Source organism: Triturus cristatus, chromosome 6, assembly GCF_964204655.1.
Source record: "Triturus cristatus chromosome 6, aTriCri1.1, whole genome shotgun sequence".
In the NCBI taxonomy this organism is placed as follows: Eukaryota; Metazoa; Chordata; class Amphibia; order Caudata; family Salamandridae; genus Triturus; species Triturus cristatus.
Window position 1 is genome coordinate 224266789 of NC_140589.1, and position 18804 is coordinate 224285592.

General features: G+C 50.4%; 1 protein-coding gene across 1 annotated transcript in view; it reads left to right on the plus strand.

The window, feature by feature from the left end:
* CD2AP (CD2 associated protein) overlaps window positions 1-18804 on the plus strand; it is a 597230-nt gene that overhangs the window by 494724 nt on the left and 83702 nt on the right. Inside the window, exons 18-19 of the mRNA XM_085610578.1 lie at window positions 11928-11942; window positions 14818-15353. Of these exons, the coding sequence (XP_085466704.1) occupies window positions 11928-11942; window positions 14818-15353 (551 nt within the window). The remainder of the gene's footprint in view (window positions 1-11927; window positions 11943-14817; window positions 15354-18804) is intronic.

Here is an 18804-nt window from a genome sequence, read left to right on the forward strand (position 1 = left end):
TTGCAAAAATCAGGGAAAAGAAAAATCATCAACCATTTCAAAATGGGAAAGGAACATAGACTGGTTCATGTCCTCATAACGAGTGGTCTGTGAAGGACAAGGAAGCCCACAGAAATACTGGAAGGTATGGGGAAGTAAAAACGAGGACTTCAATGGAGATTAAATGATCATAACCCCACAACATTGTATAAAAGACTAGTATATAAGTAGGATTAAGGACTAAACAACCCTTTTCATACTCATGGAGCCCGGTGGGTGGCTAGAAATAGCCCAAATGTGGACGTTGGGGAATAGATAAAAGACCACATATGCACTGATATTGGTATCTGATACATCCATCCAGCCGCATATCCCTTATCTTGGGGAGGGAGAGCAAGGGAGGGAGGGAGAGGGAGATACATATATCCTCATAATGTGAGTTAACCTTGACAAAACTAGACATACACTTTCCATGTGATGAACGGTCCCCCTAGTGTGTTTAGGTACGCTTGAGCGAGTGTATCAAAAAATAAAAGTGCAGTTTGTCGTGCTTCGGTCCGCTTTATAACCTTCCCTACTACCAAGGCGCGCGTGGTGTTACAATAGTAATTACACACATCATTATGGTCAATGGCCGGTCCTCATAGTGATGTATAAACATTAGTGTTGAGCGACATGGTCTCCGAATGTGACGTCAACCGGAGTCCACATAAGCCCTCCGGCGTGCTGGTGTCAGTTTCTTTTGTGACTATTTTTGACATCTTTTCCTTCGTTTCTGCACTAACAATGCAGATCTGCACTGCAGTTCCTCCGGCTGTTTTTCAGCCTACTTGACGTTTTTTCGTCGACAGCAGTGTGCCCTTCATGTTTTCCTAGCTGTGCTGTTCCGCCTTCATTGTTCTTTCTTTTTATTCGTATGTGTTGCTGTGGCTGAGAACTCTATGCTCCTTGCATTGGTTTTAAGCCTGGACTCTATGGACTATTGTCCTTGATCTCTTTGCATTCCCCAATCTTACGACTCCCCCTCGTTTCCCCATTGGGGCTGCCTCTTTTAATGGTTATATACTCTGTCTCAGTCTCATAACTTTCTACTCACTAAAAATTTTCTATAGTCCTTCTTGGAGATTGGGCCGTTCGGTTAGCATCTGCTTCACCTATCATTTTCAGATGGTATGATCCCTTAATATCTTGGGACCGGGTTCTCCTATTTGGGGATCTTTGGTGAGGTCAGTTCGCAGCCCCTCCTCCACGGATGGTATTGCTTGGGTATCTGATTCTAGGATAAGGATTCTGCAGCTAGATGGCTCTATCAGATGGACAAGTTATTTGCCTCAGGAAAAGCCTTATCTGGTGGAGACAGGATGGTAGAGACAGCCACAGATTTCTGATCGACCCACCTATTCTCCCAGCTCTGTGAACTTAGGGCCCTGTTGACAAAATCCCCCCTGTTGCAGGGATTCTGCACATATACAGAACTATGCGCAGGAAACCAGGACCTCGCTGTATAGAGGTGTGCACACACCTTAGTACTCAAAATCCCAATCCGACTAGCTATGGTATGGTATGACCCAGGCAAGGAAAACAGTAGCCACTTGCTTCGGACTGCTGAAAACAATCCGGAAAATCCTTCCTCAGTTACCGGAGGCAGCAAAGGAAACCATTGTCCGGTCCCTTGTTCTATCCAGGTTGGATTATGGGAATGCGCTCTATCTTGGAGCCCCCGTGTCGGTTATACGACAACTTCAGGTTGTCCAGAATTCCGCAGCACGGCTACTCACGGGCACCAGCCATCGTACCTCAGCCAGGCCCGCACTTTGCACCTTGCATTGGCTCCCCATAAAGGAGCGAATCTATTTTAAGACCCTCTGCACGGTCCATAAAACACTCTATGGGAGTGGCCCCCCCATTCTAGATGATATGATCAGACCTTACAATCCTACCAGGAATCTTCGCTCGAACCAACAAAATCTGCTGACAGTTCCTAGGATCAGCAGATCCCGCACAGGAGGTCGCCTGTTCTCGCACAACGCGGCTGGGCTGTGGAATGCTCTTCCCCCACCTCTCCGCCAAGAGCCTAACCTCCCTGTCTTTCGAAAAAAGTTAAAAACTCTTCTGTTTCCAAACAACTAGTTAAAATAGCTCTAGATTCCCAATCCTTCTCTGCTTGGTTAGTCTTAAGCGCTGGGATGCTCCCGAGTAGCCATGCGCTATAGAAGAGCCTTTTAATAATAATTTTAATAATAATGGTGTCTCATTCGTTCTCCGTACTACAGCGAAGCTACCAATGATTAAACAACCCAGAACATGCAACTCCGACTCTCTCAGGAATCGCGGGAGCAAGAACACACTTTCGCTCACTCCCTCATACTTGTCCACAACATGAGTAATCAGAGACACGGTATAGTTTAAAAAATAATTTTAACTTGGTGTTCTAAAATTCAGTGCATGTGCTATTACTAACCACAGGATGCATGAAACACAATATAGTGAGCATTGTTACTATTCCATGGCATATGACCGGGGATATCATTTTATAAAGCTAGTGGAAAACGGCCTACTGTGCCTTGCTACCCTCCCCGTGCTAGGAACTAGTTTATTATAAAAATAGAAGACCTCTGGGCTTTGTCAGGGGGGACCCCCATACCTCCAAGTCTAGATGCAAAGGTTTACATCTCCGGATAAGCACAGCTCTGCTCTCTGGAAAGGTTATTCTCCAAATGCCTCTAACATGCATGCATGCAATATTAAAAGAACTCGATTTTCAGCAGTGCAGCTGTGCTTCGTATTATGTCTAGGTGACTTACCAGAGCAGAATAACAAGGGACATTGTTTTTCGACCTTGCACATCATGTACAGACGAAAACCACAGAGAACAACAAGGAACGCGAAAGGCAGGCAGTTCTCATGTGAACAGGCACAAGCAGACTTTAGTGAAAACAAAGTTGTGTAGTAACGTGTGCAAAAGCAGCAGCATGGCAGCCAAGCTTGTGCTAACTTTGCAATGTCTGCAGTCAATCCACCAACCTCACCACACCTCTTTCAATAATACTACAGTTCTTTCAATCTGTACTTGTTGCTTCATGATTTTTCCCTATCTGAAAGAGACTATTAGTTATAGATTCCTTACCTTAGAATTACCCCCCGGTGTCATACTGGATCCAGAGAATTTTTCTTCAGCAGTACCCCTGCCTGTCGGTAGGTGGCGTCGGTCGACTCTGCGTTCGTGATCGCCGTAATGTGATGTCGTGGTATCTTACACGCCGCCCCTACGCACTGACGTCCGTTCTTCATTTTTCTGCGCCAGCCAGCGCAGATCCAGAGAGAATGGTACCCTTAGTCGCTTTTTGACGAAAGTTTGTTTTTATTTTTTATTTTTACTTTTGTTGACATCTTCATCTGAAAGAAACACGTTAGTTAGATTCCTCACCTTAGAATATCCCCAGGCGTCAGACTGGATCCGGAAGATTTTTCGTCAGCAATACCCCTTGCGCGTCGCTAGGCGTCGTCTGCGGCTCCGCGTCCGTCGTCGGCGTCGTGCGCCGGGATGACGTCGTCGGAGTACTTAGACGCCGCCCTCGCGCGCTGACGTCAGTTCTTCTTTTTTCCGCGCCAGTAAGCGCAGATCCGGGAGAGCTACCCCTTTTAGTCTTTTTTGACTAAATCTTTTTTGATCCTTGTCTGTCGACATCTGGTGCCGGTAGGATGCCTGGGTTCAAGGCTTGTGAGGATTGTCATCGACTGATGTCGGTGACCGATCACCACCGCCGGTGCCTCTACTGCTTAGGCCCCGACCACGACGCGGAGTCGTGCAACGACTGTCAGGCCCTGACTTCGAAGGCTAGGCGGGAGCGGTCCCGCAAGCTTCTCGAGCTTCGCCACTCGGCTCCGCGTCGTGCGCGATCCCGGTCCAGGAGGAGGTCCAAGGATCGCTCGCGGAGCCCTAGCCGACGCCATCGCTCGTCCGGCTCCAAGTCGTCGGGTAAGTCCAAACGCTCCAAGAAGTCCAAGAGGCGACATCGCTCTTCGGACTCCCCTCGCCGGTCGCGCGACTCGGCCGAGGGTCAGGGTGGTTCCACCCCCGCGGCTCCGGCGGAGCCGCAGGTGCCGCGTCCGCCCCCATACCTTCCGGTCCCTGGGGCTGATGCGGCGCCGGCGGAGATCAGTGCCTTCCTCTCGGCCATGAGGAGCCTGGCCCCGCCGTCGACGCCCGCTGGCGCGCCTTCGGGCCCCGCGGACTCGACTGGGCGACCTCGCGTGCCGGCGGCTCCGGCCCCGGCGCCGTCGACGACTCCGGTCTCGACGCCGCAGGTCCCCGCGGGGCCCTTGCCTGGGCCCCAGTCGACGCCGGTTGACCTAGTCACTCCTCCACCGGCGCCGACGCCTGAACCACCGACGCCGTCACCGGCGCCGCCGACGCCGACACCTGTGACGCCGACACCCCGGTTTAGCCCTCATCCGGACCCGACGCCGGCACGGCGTCCGCCGACGCCGCATCCGACGCCGCTTGAGTCCTACCATCTCTACAGTCCGGTTCCGATCATTCCTCCTGTTTATCAGGAATCGGAAGAAGGGGGCGACTGGGAGGGGTTCGAGGACCCTCTGGCTGTTCAGTCACAGCTTTCTCAGGACTGGGCAGATGAACTGGGGGAGGCCAGTGGGCTGGACACCTCGCCAGACACTGGATTCACTTCTCCTCCGACCGTGGCTTCGGAGGAGGGTGCAGCATTTTCTGTGGTGCTGCGCAAGGCGGCTGAGGCCCTTGGGCTCGAGTTGCCTGCCGTGGCTGTGAGGACTAACATCCTCACTGAGGTGCTTCAAACCTCAGCAAGCTCCACTGAGCCTCTGCTGCCGTTCAACGAGGCCCTCACTGACGTTCTGCAGGGCACCTGGTCCAAGCCCTCCACAGTTCCTCCTGTGGACAGGAACGTTGCCAGGCGCCACCGCCCTGCTCCGGGCGACCCCAGTTTCCTGTCCCAACACCCCACCCCCGAGAGTCTGGTTATCCAGGCCTCTACTTCCCAATCCTCCTTCCCGACCGCTCCGCCGGATCGGGATTCCAAGAGACTCGAGCAGTTCGGCAAGAAACTGTTTTCGTCCCTTAGTTTGGGCCTGCGGTCCTTAAATACCGCCTGTCTCTTGGACCGTTATTCCCATTCCCTGTGGGATACGGTGGAGGACGTGCTGCCCCTGTGTCCGGAGGAGGTCCGGACGCGTCTTACCCAGGCTTTGGCCGATGGGAGGGATGCAGCACGGCACGCCATACGATGTGGGCTTGACACCACGGACTCGCTGGGTCGGGCGATTTCCACCACGGTGGCGCTCCGCCGCCACGCCTGGATGCGGTCCACGTCATTTTCCGGGGATGTCCAGACAACCCTCATGGACATGCCCTTTGATGGCACTCGCCTGTTTGGTGAGAAGGCGGACAGTGCGCTGAACCGCTTTAAGGACTCCCGGGCTACGGCCAAGTCCTTGGGCCTCGCGGCTCCGCGGGCGCACACCTCCGCTTTTCGCCCCTTTCGTGGCCAAGGAAGGGGCGCCTCCTCACGTCCGCAAAGCCAACAGCCGCAGAACCAACCTGCGCGCGGTCGCGGACGTGGCTTCCGCCGTGGCGGAAATGGAGGCCGACGTGGTCAGCCCACATCCACCCCGGCAGCATCCGCCTCAAAGCCTTCCTAGTCCGAGCTTTCAGGCCCATACCACGCCAGTGGGCGGCAGAGTTCGCCATCACCTGCTCCACTGGCGATCCATAACATCGGACAGGTGGGTGCTGCAAATCGTCCGAAGGGGCTACTCCCTCCCCTTCGAGACGACCCCTCCAGCCATGCCACCGCAGCACCACCGTATCTCGGGGGATCATTTGGATCTTCTCCGCGAGGAAGTTTCGGCTCTCTTGGCCAAGGGGGCCGTCGAGCGCGTTCCGAGTCCAGAAGTAGGTCGTGGTTGTTATTCCCACTACTTTCTGGTTCCCAAGAAGGGCAAGGGGGGCCTACGCCCTATCTTGGACCTCCGGAACGTCAATGCCTTCCTCCGAAAGGAAAGGTTCAAGATGCTAACGTTGGCTCAGGTTTTAGCTGCCCTAGACCCTGGAGACTGGATGGTAGCGTTGGACTTGCAGGACGCTTATTTCCACATCCCCGTCCTGCCGGCCCACCGGCGTTACCTGCGGTTCACGGTGGGCCACGAGCACTTTCAGTTTACCGTGCTCCCCTTCGGCCTCACCAGTGCCCCTCGGGTGTTCACGAAAGTGATGGCAGTGGTCGCAGCTCATCTGCGCAGATCAGGGGTTCCAGTCTTCCCCTATCTCGACGACTGGTTGTTGAAGGCGGGCTCGCCCCAGGCAGTCGTCTCCCACCTCCAGACTACGGCGGATCTCCTGCATTTGCTGGGGTTTTCCATCAACGTGCCGAAGTCACACCTGAGTCCCTCTCAGGAGCTCCTCTTCATCGGAGCGGTTCTCGATTCGGCGCGGTTCCGGGTCCATCCACCGGAACAGCGGGTCCGGGATATACGGGCCCTGATTCCCATCTTTCGGCCTCTATCCCGGGTTTCGGTCAGGCTAGTGTTGCGGCTTCTGGGGCTGATGGCCTCCTGCATCCTACTAGTGCATCACGCCAGGCGGCGCATGCGGGCTCTGCAGTGGGACCTGAAGTTTCAGTGGGCCCAGCATCACGGCAACCTGTCCGACCATGTCTTGATCTCGGAGGGCACTGCACAACAGTTGCAGTGGTGGCTCACGGACCGCGAGTGGGTCAAGGGCAAGAGCCTCTCCCTTCCCCAACCAGAGCATGTCGTAGTGACGGATGCGTCCCTCCTGGGATGGGGTGGTCATATGGGAGAGGCGGAGATCAGAGGCCTCTGGTCTCCGGCGGAGTCTCGTCTCCACATCAACCTGTTGGAGTTGAGAGCGATCCGGCTTGCACTGAAAGCCTTCCTTCCCTCTGTCAGGGGAAGTGTCGTGCAGGTGTTCACGGACAACACCACCGCCATGTGGTACTGCAACAAACAGGGCGGGGTGGGGTCGTGGACCCTTTGTCAGGAGGCTCTGCGCCTCTGGACATGGCTGGAACACCAGGGCGTCACCCTGGTGGTTCAACATCTGGCGGGCTCTCTGAACGCCAGAGCAGACGAACTCAGCCGCCGGTGCATGATGGATCACGAATGGCGTCTGAACTCCGAAGTGGCGCAAGGCCTCTTTCAGCAGTGGGGAGAGCCTTGGTTAGATCTATTCGCCACCGAAGAGAACGCGCAATGTCAGCAGTTCTGCGCGTTGGAATTTCCAAGGCGGCACTCGCTCGGCGACGCTTTTCGTCACGAGTGGAGTTGCGGTCTGTTGTACGCCTTTCCGCCTATACCACTTCTGCCCAGAGTGCTGAAGAAGATCAGGCACGACCGGGCCCAAGTCATCTTGGTGGCTCCGGATTGGGCACGAAGATACTGGTATCCCGAGCTACTCAGTCTGTTGACCGATCCCCCGATACGTCTGCCCCTTCGGGAGGATCTTCTGTCGCAGCAGCAGGGGACGGTCCTCCACCCGAACCTGTCCAGCCTCCACCTCCATGCGTGGAGATTGAGCGGCGGCAGTTGATGCCATTTGACTTGCCTCCTGAAGTCTGTGATATCATTCTGGCAGCCAGGCGTCCCTCCACAAAGTCGGTATACGCCTGCCGGTGGAACAAATTTGTGGCATGGTGCACAGCAAAGGCTGTGGATCCCCTTTCCGCCCCTCTTTCTGAGGTTCTCCTCTTCCTTCTTTCTCTGGCCCGGCAGGGCTCTGCCCTGGGCACCCTGAAAGGTTATCTTGCTGCCATCTCCGCCTTCTTGCGGCTTCCTGATCAGCCTTCTATTTTCAAGTCCCCTGTGGTTACACGCTTTCTCAAAGGCATTACACACACGTTCCCTCCTGTCCCTTTTGTGATGCCTCAGTGGGACTTGAATCTGGTTTTGACATTCCTGATGTGCGCTCCCTTCGAGCCGCTTCACAATTGTCCTCTTCGTCTTCTAACTCTAAAGACTGCTTTTCTGGTAGCCATCACCTCGGCTAGACGGGTGAGTGAGCTCCAGGCTTTATCTTCAAAGCCTCCTTTTCTGTCTGTTCATCCGGACAAGGTTGTCCTTCGGCCTCGTCCCTCCTTTCTTCCTAAAGTGGTGACTCCATTTCACCTTGGGCAGTCTGTCACCTTGCCCACCTTCTTTCCGCCTCCGCATCCTTCCAAAGAGGAAGAGAGGCTCCACCGTCTGGACCCAAAACGTGCGCTCTCCTTTTATCTGGACCGCACACAACAGTTCCGGGTGGACGACCAGCTTTTTGTTGGGTACGTGGGCGCTAAGAAGGGGAAAGCTGTGCACAAACGAACCATCTCTCGGTGGGTCGTTTTGTGTATAAAAATCTGCTATTCCTTGGCTAAAAAGGACCCTCCTGTTGGGCTGCGCGCCCATTCTACTCGGGCCACGGCGGCTACTACTGCCTTGGGACGGGGAGTCCCTTTGCAGGACATCTGTCAGGCGGCGACGTGGGCTTCGCTACACACGTTTGCCAGGCATTATTGCCTTGACAGCCAAGTCCGGAGGGATGGCTTCTTTGGCTGTTCTGTCCTCCAGGACTTTCTGGTGTGATCTTGGTTCGCAGACCCACCACCGGGGATGGTATTGCTTGGGTATCTATTCTAAGGTGAGGAATCTAACTAACGTGTTTCTTTCAGATGAACAAGTTACTTACCTTCGGTAACGATGTATCTGTAAGAAACATTAGTTAGTTAGATTCCTCACCGACCCTCCCATCCTCCCCGTTCTGCGAACTGACATCTAGGGTTCAGGCTATCCCTTTCAGGGCCCTAGATTTTATTTTTGGCACCAGTGTCGGTCTTTGCATGGCTCTGCGTTCCTGGCGCGGAAGGCTATGTACAAGAACTGACGTCAGCGCGCGAGGGCGGCGTCTAAGTACTCCGACGTCATCCCGGCGCACGACGCCGACGACGGACGCGGAGCCGCAGACGACGCCTAGCGACGCGCAAGGGGTATTGCTGACGAAAAATCTTCCGGATCCAGTCTGACGCCTGGGGATATTCTAAGGTGAGGAATCTAACTAACTAATGTTTCTTACAGATACATCGTTACCGAAGGTAAGTAACTTGTTCTTTTGAGCCGTTCGACTCCTGGTGCACGTAGGGATGTCCCATTGACGTACCAGCTTCAAACCTTGACTCCTGTCGCAAATTCATGTCGGTCACGGACCCACACCTCTTGTACCTCTAGTGTCTGAAGCACGACTAATACCCGAAGTCGTGCTCCGACTGTCGGGCCTTGAACCCTAAGTCTTTATGGGAGCGGTTCGGAAAGCTTCTGGAGGCCCGGCAGTCAGCTCTGCGCCGCTTGAGGTCGCTGAGGCGACCGGTCATGGGACCGGTCGTGCAGTCACCACCACCATGGTTCATCGTCGAACTATTAGTCTTTGGGAAAGTCGACGCACAAGAAGAAGGCAAAGAAGCACAGTCGCTCTCCACCTTCTCCCTGACTGTCAGCTGTGACCTAGCAGCATGGGTCTGGGGGCCAGGTTGCGGGCCAGTCCACCAGCGCCCCCTCTGCTGCAGCCTCCAAACCTTCCTAGTCCGACCATTCAGGGCCACCCGTTGCCAGTGAGCAGCAGGATCTGCCATCACCTCCCCCACTGGCACAACATCACGTCGGACAGGTGGGTTTTGCAGTTAGTCCGAAGGGGCTACTCCCTCCCCTTCGACACTACCGTTCCCTCCATGCCACCAACAATCCATCACATGTCAGAGGATCACTTGACCCTTCTCCTTCAGGAAGTTGCGGCTCTCTTGGCCAAGGGAGGTATTGAGTGAGTCCATGTGCCAGAAGTAGGTTGTGGTTGCTACTCCTAATACTTTCTAGTGCCCACGAAGGACATAGACCTGTATCCTTTCTTAGACCTCAGGGACGTCAACCGCTTCCTCCAGAAGGAGAAGTTCAAAACGTTGACATTGGCTCGGGCCTTGTCTACCCTAGACCCTGGAGACTGGATGGTAGTGTTGGACTTGCAGGACGCTTATTTTCACATCCCCGTCCTGCGGGCCCAGAGTTGCCTAGGGTTCACGGTAGGCCACGAGCATTTTCAATTTACTTTGCTCCCCTCTGGCCTTACCAGCTCCCCTCGGGTGTTCATGAAGGTGGTGGTGGTGGTATCAGCTTATCTGCGCAGATCAGGGGTTCCAGTCTTACCCTATCCCAACAACTATTGAAGGCGAGTTCTCCCCAGGCTGTCGTTTCCCACCTCCAGACTACGGCAGACCGCCTGCACTTCCTGGGGTTCACTACCAATGTGCCGAAGCCACACCTAATTCCCTCTCAGAAGCGTCTTTTCTCTGATGTCCCATATCGACTATGGCAATGTGCTTTATCTAGGAGCAGATAAAGCTACAATCAATAAACTCCAGGTTGTACAGAACTCAGCCGCCCGCCTGCTGCGTAATGTCCCAAGGAGAATGTCCGCAATGCAGGCTCTACGTGACCTCCATTGGTTAAAAATCTCGGATCGAGTGGCCTTCAAAACTTTGTGCATCCTCTTCAAAATTCGCCAAGGCTCCGCTCCGGCCTACTTGCACAATCTTGCGCAGCCATATCAGCCTGGCCGCCTTTTGAGGTCATCCAATAGTGGCAATCTTGTGATTCCCAGAATCCGACTGGCAAAAATGGGAGGCCGTTCATTCGCATATCTGGGCCCCAAGATGTGGAATGCTCTCCCAATGGCGCTTAAAACAGAAACCAGTCTTCTGGCTTTCCGCAAAAAACTGAAGACCCTCCTGTTCTAGTTCCAGATTCCTCCGGTCTAGTGTCTCCCTCTTGCAATTACTTGTTTTCCGATTTCTCCTCCAGTCTATCCCTGGCGCCGGGAAACCCACTGCGGGTAGCTGTGCGCAATATAAGTTCAATAAAATAAATAAATTTTCATCAGAGCAGTGCAGTTTCGGGCCTATCCTCCCAAGCAGCGAGTCTGGGATATTCGGGCTATAATATCTATGTTTCAGCCTCTATCCCGGGTTTCGGTGAGGATGATCCTGAGGCTGCTGGGCCTTATGGCCTCCTGCATCCTGCTGGTGGACTATGCCAGGTGGGATATGCGGGCTCTGCAGTGGGACCTGAAGTTCCAGTGGGCGCAGCATCAGGGGAATCTTTCAGATGTCGTCCAGATCTTAGAGGGCACTACACACCAATTGCAGTGGTAGATAACGTACCAGGATTGGGTCGACGGCAGGTCCCACTCCCTTCCCCAACCAGACTTCAAAAAGTGGTGACAGATGCGTCACTTAGGGATGGGGCGCCACATGGGAGAGGCGGAGTCCAGGCTCCACATCAACCTCCTGGAGCTCCGGGCGATCCGTCTTGCACTGAAAGCATTCCTTTCTTCTATCAAAGGGAGGGTAGTGCAGGTGTTGATGGAAAACACTTCCGACATGTGGTATTGCTACAAACCAGGCGGAGTGGGGTCGTGGACCCTCTGTCTGGAGGCTCTCCGCCTCTGGAAGTGACTGGAACATCAAGGCATGTCCCTGGTGGTTCAACACCTGGCAGGTTTCCTGAACGCCAGGGCAGACAAACTAAGCCGCCGGCATCTTCACTCTGGGTGCAATGTCTCTTTCAGTAGTGGGTAGAGCCTTGGTTAGATCTATTCACCACCGAAGAACTCAGTGTCAGCAGTTCTGGGCGTTGGAATTTCCAAGGTGGCACTCGCTAGGCAACGCTTTTCGTCGCGATTGGAGTTGTGGTCTTCTATACGCCTCTCCGGCTATACCACTTCTGCCCAGAGTGCTGAAGAATATCAAGCGTGACCGGGCCCAAGTCATTCTTGTGGCTCCCAACTGGGCATGGAAATGGCCACTAGACACCTTGAACCTTTGTTCACAGGTTGGCACATATTAATGTGAAAGTATTGTTTGGAAGGTGACAAGTATGAACAGAGGAAAGTTATAATGTGTGTGAGAAATTTCCTCAAAACCAAGCTTGAGATGCATGGATTTGAATTTTGAAGGCTTCAACACAGAGTAGCATTGTTCTTGTGTTCTTTCAAAGTAATTGATTTGACAATAAGAGCCTTAATGGTTTTCATTTGAGTACAACAGTGTTTTGAACTGATTTTTATAATATCAAAACATTTTCTGCTCCTCAGCACAAAATAGACACTCCTTCTGTAAATGTTAATATTTTTACTGTGTTAATTTCCTCAAATCGTAATCTAGAAATTAAATTATCACTTTTGTGGTCAAGCTTTCGAAAAGTATACCAACTATTGATGTGCCTTCTCTGTTCTTGGTAGAGTTTGCACAGAAAATGCCTGAAATCACGCCATTGTAGTTCATTTTCTAATCCTACCTGATCTCAGAGCTGATTATTCTGATTACAGTTGAGTCTGCTGAAGTGAAGAGTTGTCTCCCCACAAAGGAAATGCATGAAATAACAGTTCCTTGTAAGAACTAGGAGCTTTAGTGATCATGTTTATCTTATTTAGGTACTCCCCATTGCATTTCGTGTATTCATGGATTGTATAGCACAAAATATTGTTTAATATTTGTTTTACTACAATTCAATAACTTAACTTGCATGTTTCATAGCAATGTGTTTGCTCATTTTTCCAACCGTTATACAATTGTTTTTCCTAACATTAAACAACATTTCATGTTTAATATTTTCTTTATGTGCTTCAATAATCATTGACATATGTAATTTAAACAATCAACTATCTTTTATGGAAGCATAAGTAGGTGAAAGTGCATTAAGGCTCATATATTGAATATTGAGGCTGAAAACATTCAACAAAACTGAAAGGAGTATTAAACCTTAATGTAACAAAGGTTAGGCAGGGAGAAATCTTTGTTTCCAGGGACTAGAGTAGAGGGGCTTTATAGACAAGATCTGTAAACATCTCTTCCTTTTCGAAGGCCACCTTATCGGCTTGTCTGGGAACACAAGAGCTGTCTGCATACAGGGCAGTAACTCTAAGGTATACGGGTGAGGGGCAAGCCCACCTAAGAACTTCACACAAGCTATTTGTCGTGCTGAGATAAGCTTAGTTAGAAGCAGGAAAACTGAGTTGGAGTACAGATGCAGGGATAACCTGGATTATTGTTGCAGTCTTGACTTTTTTTAAATATTCTGTTGGGTACTATTATTGCCACCTTTCTGCTTACTTCTATAGTAACAACTGTACACTTGTTTCACTAGGATAGGACTTTGATTTTATTAAACACCATAAAAGTATGTTCTTAGTGCATGTTCCTTTGTGTCTATTCATGGTGGAAAAAGGTATGACCCTATTACACATACAGTCTCACAGGCCTTGTTGCCCAATATCCACTTCCCTTTCTAATGCGAGTTCATGGATTACAGTCCCAGGGGTGTTGTGAACAGCTTCAGCTGGTGTGGGTTTTTATGGGCCACTGTCTGCAGCTGGAAAAGCTTATAATTAACCAAAGAAAGATTGATTGAAAAGGGGGAAGGATGGACGATTGAAAGGAAGGATGAGTGAAAGAATGCATGGGTGGGTAAAAGCATGGGAAAAAGGATAGTTGAAAGGATGCATGTGTGGGTGAATGGATGCGTGGAATGCTGGGTGAAAGGGTGGATGAGTGAAAGGATGGGTGAACGTGGGAGTGTAAAAGGAAGCATAGGTGAAATAACGGTTGAAAGGGTGTTGGGTAAAAGGATGCATGGGTGGGTGAAAGGGTTGGTGAATGAAGGAATGCATTGGTGGCTGAAGAGATGGGTGGATGAGTGAAAGGGTGGCTGAGTGAGTGAAAGGGTGGGTGTGAGGGTGGATGAGTAAAGGAATGCATGAGTGAGTGAAAGAATGGGTGAATTAAAGTATGTGGGTGGATGGGAGAATGGGTGACAGGATTTGTGGTTGGGAGAAAGGATGGGTCAAAGAATTCCTGTGTGGGTGAAGGGGGGGATGGGTGCATTACTGGACCTTTGAAAGAATGCATGAGTGAAAGGGAGGGTGGGTGAAATGTGTGGATGACTGCAAGGATGCATGTGTGGGTGAAATGGTGGATGAGCGAAGCTATGTGGATGAGCAAAAGGATTGGTGAAAGGGTGGCTGGGGAAGGAAGCGTGAGTGAAAGGATGTGTGAAATGGTGTATGAAAGGATGAATGGGTGAAAGGATGCGTTGGTGGCTGAATGGGTGAAAGGATCATGGGTTGGTGTATGAATGAAAGAATACATGGTTGAAACGGTGAGAGAATGGATACATGGGTGCGTGAAATGATGGGTAGAGGGATGTGTGGGCGATTGAAATCACTGGTGAAAGGGTGGATGGCTCAAAGGATGCGTGGGTGGATGAAATGATGGATGGATGATTGAAAGCATTGGTGAAAGGGTGGATGTGAGAAAGGATGGGTGAAAGGGTGAATGGATAGAATAGTGAAAGATTGGATGACAGAATGAATTGATGCTATGATGTAAAGGCAAAATGATGGATATCACTGGGTGAATGGGAGTGTGGAAGGAGGCATGGATAAATGCTTGGAAGGAAGAGACAAGGTAGCTCTTCTGCATGGGGTCATGCTCAGTTTTCACTTTTGTGGTTCCATCAGAGCTTTGGTTCAAAGTGGGGTATATTTTAATGTTCTGGCTACTGCTTTGTATAGTCAACTAGGTCCTCTGTTTCATGCTAGTATGTTTGACAAAGTTCTAGAGTTCCCAAAGCTTGGGCTGCATTCTGAGTATTTCAGAAAACGTAATGCTAGGGTTCTGCCTACAGGTTTTGTGAATTATATTCGAATACAAATCTATTCTGGTGAAATTATTAAAGTGATCTAAAAATTTTGTATTTTTTTTCTAGCCTTCATTGCCTCAGTCTACTCCAACATTACCACAGCCTACGCCTTTGTTGCCCTCGTCTACGCCTTTGTTGCCCTCGTCTACGCCTTTGTTGCCCTCGTCTACGCCTTTTTTGCCCTCGTCTACGCCTTTGTTGCCCACATCCACGCCTTTGTTGCCCACATCCACGCCTTTGTTGCCCTCGTCTACGCCTTTGTTACCCACATCCACTCCTTTGTTGCCCACATCCACGCCTTTGTTGCCCTCGTCTACGCCTTTGTTACCCACATCCATGCCTTTGTTACCCACATCCACGCATTCTTTGCCATCATCTACGCCTTCTTTTTCGTCCTCTTCGTCTTCATTTACCACTCCTGTACCATTGTTTCAACCATCTACAACACTTGTTTCAACCACACCAAAGGCAAACCTGTTTAATTCTGTCGAAGAATTCCGAGTCAAGGCAGATGGAGACGACAGCAAGAGCGTAGTGGAAGACCTCAAGGCACAAATTAGTGAACTGCTGATGATTGTTGAAGCCTTGAAAAATGAACATGGGTAAGCACTTAATTGTATTGTGTTCACGTTTCTTTGATTTTGTATATCACGTTGAGCATGAAATTCACCTGAACATAATAAAGTTTATTGTTTTTTATTCCGGGTTAATAAACAATGAGGCTAGACTGCACATAATTATTGGAAGCTGGGCAAGCATAAATGTATCCAATTAACTCTATTTTATAAAAGCAACTACATTAATGTGTCGAAATGGTCGAGGGAATGTTGTGTATGTCGTTATTACCTATGACAATTTCATCAAATTTGTATTATAAATGTTTTACATTTCTTGTTCGGGTCACTGCCCAGCCTTTCTCTCCTTTCCACTTGTGTTGTGTTGGTACACCCTCGCTCCTGCCTTTACTTTCACCCCTAGTTCACCCTCACCCAATCTTCTTTTGTGGGGGACACCCAGCCCCCTCCACTTAAGAGTCTCAGGCAAACTCTCTGAGCCGTGTTCAGCCCCGGGTACCCCATCCCCCGGGACCCACTGTATTTTCTATAGGCAGGTTGGCGGTACTGCCCCCTCCCTAAGTCTTTATTGGCCCCGGGGACCCCACCCCCTGGGCTGGCTCACTTTGTGTCCCAGCGAGCCCACCTTGGAACACAATAGTTTCTCTGCCCACACCGGCACAGGCAGGGATCCTTGAGTTTGCTCCCACTTGGCAAGAACACAGTCTGCTCCCCACTGGCAGGAGCTTTAAAAGTGCTCCCGCTAGTGGAAAGCAGACTTTTGATCTGTTTCTATGCCTGCACTGATGCGGGCAGTAAATCAGATCAAGATATTGCTCCCACCCACAGGGAGCAGCATCAAGAGGTGCTCCCTGCATGCTGGAGCAGTTCCAACTCCTGCAGCATGAGGGGATCCGGCTGGGGTCGATGGAGACCGAGGGCTCCCCCTACAGCCCCCAATGTGTTGTTGGTGCCCCGGGTGGGGACCTTGGATTCCATCTATTTAAGATAGAGGCCCCTTACAACAAAAAAAGAAATGCCCTGGGGGATAGTGGTCCCCAGTGCCATTTAAGACTCTGGGAGGGAGACATGCACTCTTCCCGCCCTCCTTTAATTAACAGATTCAACACGAAGGAGGGGTCCCCAAGGCCGAAATGTCTCAGGGGAGTTAACGCAGCCCCCCTTTCAAAAAAAATATGGACCTGGGGGATGGTGTTTTCAAGGCCTAATAAGGCTAGGAAGGCGGCCCCCATTCCCCTTTTAATGAATGATACAGTGTATTATCTTTACAATTGCGAGTTGAAAAACATTCTGAAACCTAGATGGTGATGAACCCAATGTTAATTTATTGGAGTCCTATCTCTTCTGTAGTGACTGTCCTAGACAAGTTGGTTCTTTCTTATCGTCTCTTGGTCTGACAGCAGAGCCACAGTTCTCCATTTTTAATTGCCGCTGAGTGTGCAAAGGTGTCAAGTTGCCAAGAAGCTCCACCCTTTAGGCCACTTCACTTTCACTTTAGTATTGAGCAACTACTATCCTGCCATTTTCCAGGCTGATGGACAGTGTGCATTCTCTACAGTTGGATGATGAAAAACAATCTGAAATCATTGATGGAGCTGAATTCATTGTTCATTAATTGGAGCGCAATTTCTTCTGTAGTGTCTGTCCAAGACACGTGGTTTCTATCCATCTTCTCTTGGTCTGAGAGCAGAGTCTATGGTTCTCCCTTTTAATTGCTGCTGAATATGCAAAAGGCATCAAATCACCTACAAGCTCCCCCGTTTGGCCTCGCCCCTTCCATGTTCGCAGTAACAACAGTGCTGACTCCTGGTGGATTGGCCAGGCCCTGTTGCCATCCGCTTTCTGTGCACAGCTAATGGCCATGCACAGTGTTAGTTTGGCTGCCTGGGGAGGGTTTGCTGTAGGGCCTGCGGACAGACCACTGCTTTCCATGGTGACAGGTTGGATTTTTGTATAGTAATAAAATATTATTTCTCGTTAAAACTAAATGCTAGAAATTCTCTGCAAAAAAAGGTTAAAGTAATGTTTTGCAGCATGAATCCTTTTCTGGATTCACATGCTGTGCATTATTCCGCCATCTAGTGGTTGGGTCTGGAATTCTTTTATTTATTTATTTTTGTTTAGGGTGTCCCTGACCACCATCTGGTGCTAGGTCCATCCCTTTTGTGACGTCAGACGGTGCCCCAAAAGTACTTGTGCATGGTAGCCTTCTTCAGATTCTTTTTTCCTACTGATAAGTAACCATTTCATTATAGTTGGGTGATTTTGCCAGCGACATTAACGTTTTAAAGCACAAAAATTCACCGGTTATAGTTAGAAGAGCTAACTACAACTTGCTTCCCTGCCATGCACTGCTAATGACCTCACGTATTGCATCACTCATGACATCATTTCTGACATTATTTATGACATTACTGTTGACATCATCAAAGCTTCTTTTGTAAACATTACTATAAACGGGTGTGTCAGAACTATGAAATCAAGTGCAAAATAGTTTGGCTTAATATAAATAGCATCATTAATGCTACCATACATACAATCCGTATACGTAAACAAAATTCTGTCACGTGCAACATTAACTCTATACCATACACTTCATGAGTAGCCGAGTTTACATTTACTAACAACCACAGTAACAAGCATTGGCATAGCCAATAGGTCTCGCCTTTGGGACCTTATAAGTGTTTAGCCATGCAACAGTTGCATAACTAAATACTTATAAGGTCCCAAAAGCGAGACCTATTGGCTATGCCAAGCGGCCGTGTGGCCGTGAAAGTAATCGCGGTCAAGCGCGGCGCGCGCGCCCGCGCACATGCACTGTAGCTCTAGGCTGGCCTGGTAGCACTTTTTGGAGCCCTCTCAATAAGTCTCGCCAGACCAGCGCATGCGCTGGGTCAGGCGAGACCTAAAAGAGTAGCCTCTACTGCATACGGTGTTCTGTCTGTATACAGCTATTCAGAAAACCAAGTTCCTCTAGATACTGATGCTCTGTTACATAATGTTTGAGGCATTTGTGGCTGTAGATACACATGTTGTGCATACTCCTGCCTTCTAGTGTTGGGCCCGGATCTATGTAAGTTGTTTTTCTTTGCAGAAGCCTTTCGATTTGCAAGGTAGCGCGACTCCTCCTCTTGCTGGTAATGCTTGTGGTCATCGATTTCATTGTTAGATTGTTTTCATTCTGCAGTCTGGCTCGGACTTGTGCTTCCGTGCTCTGGATAGTCATCTGCACGGTGCTCTATTCGGTCTACATTGATTCCTCTCCTCCATCTGTATTTTTCTTGGGTTGCGTCACCCTTTTCTTTTCGTCTCGAGCTGGGTCAACAGTTGCTTCTTCGCTCGAGCTGGGTTTCGGATCGATAGTAGTCTCTCGTGGGCCTTGCCCTTCGGAGCCTACCTCCATCTCGGCTGCGTCTCTCCACTGTGCCTCGACGGTGATGGAATGAAGACCATTCAAAATACTGTCCTCGCTGCCGCA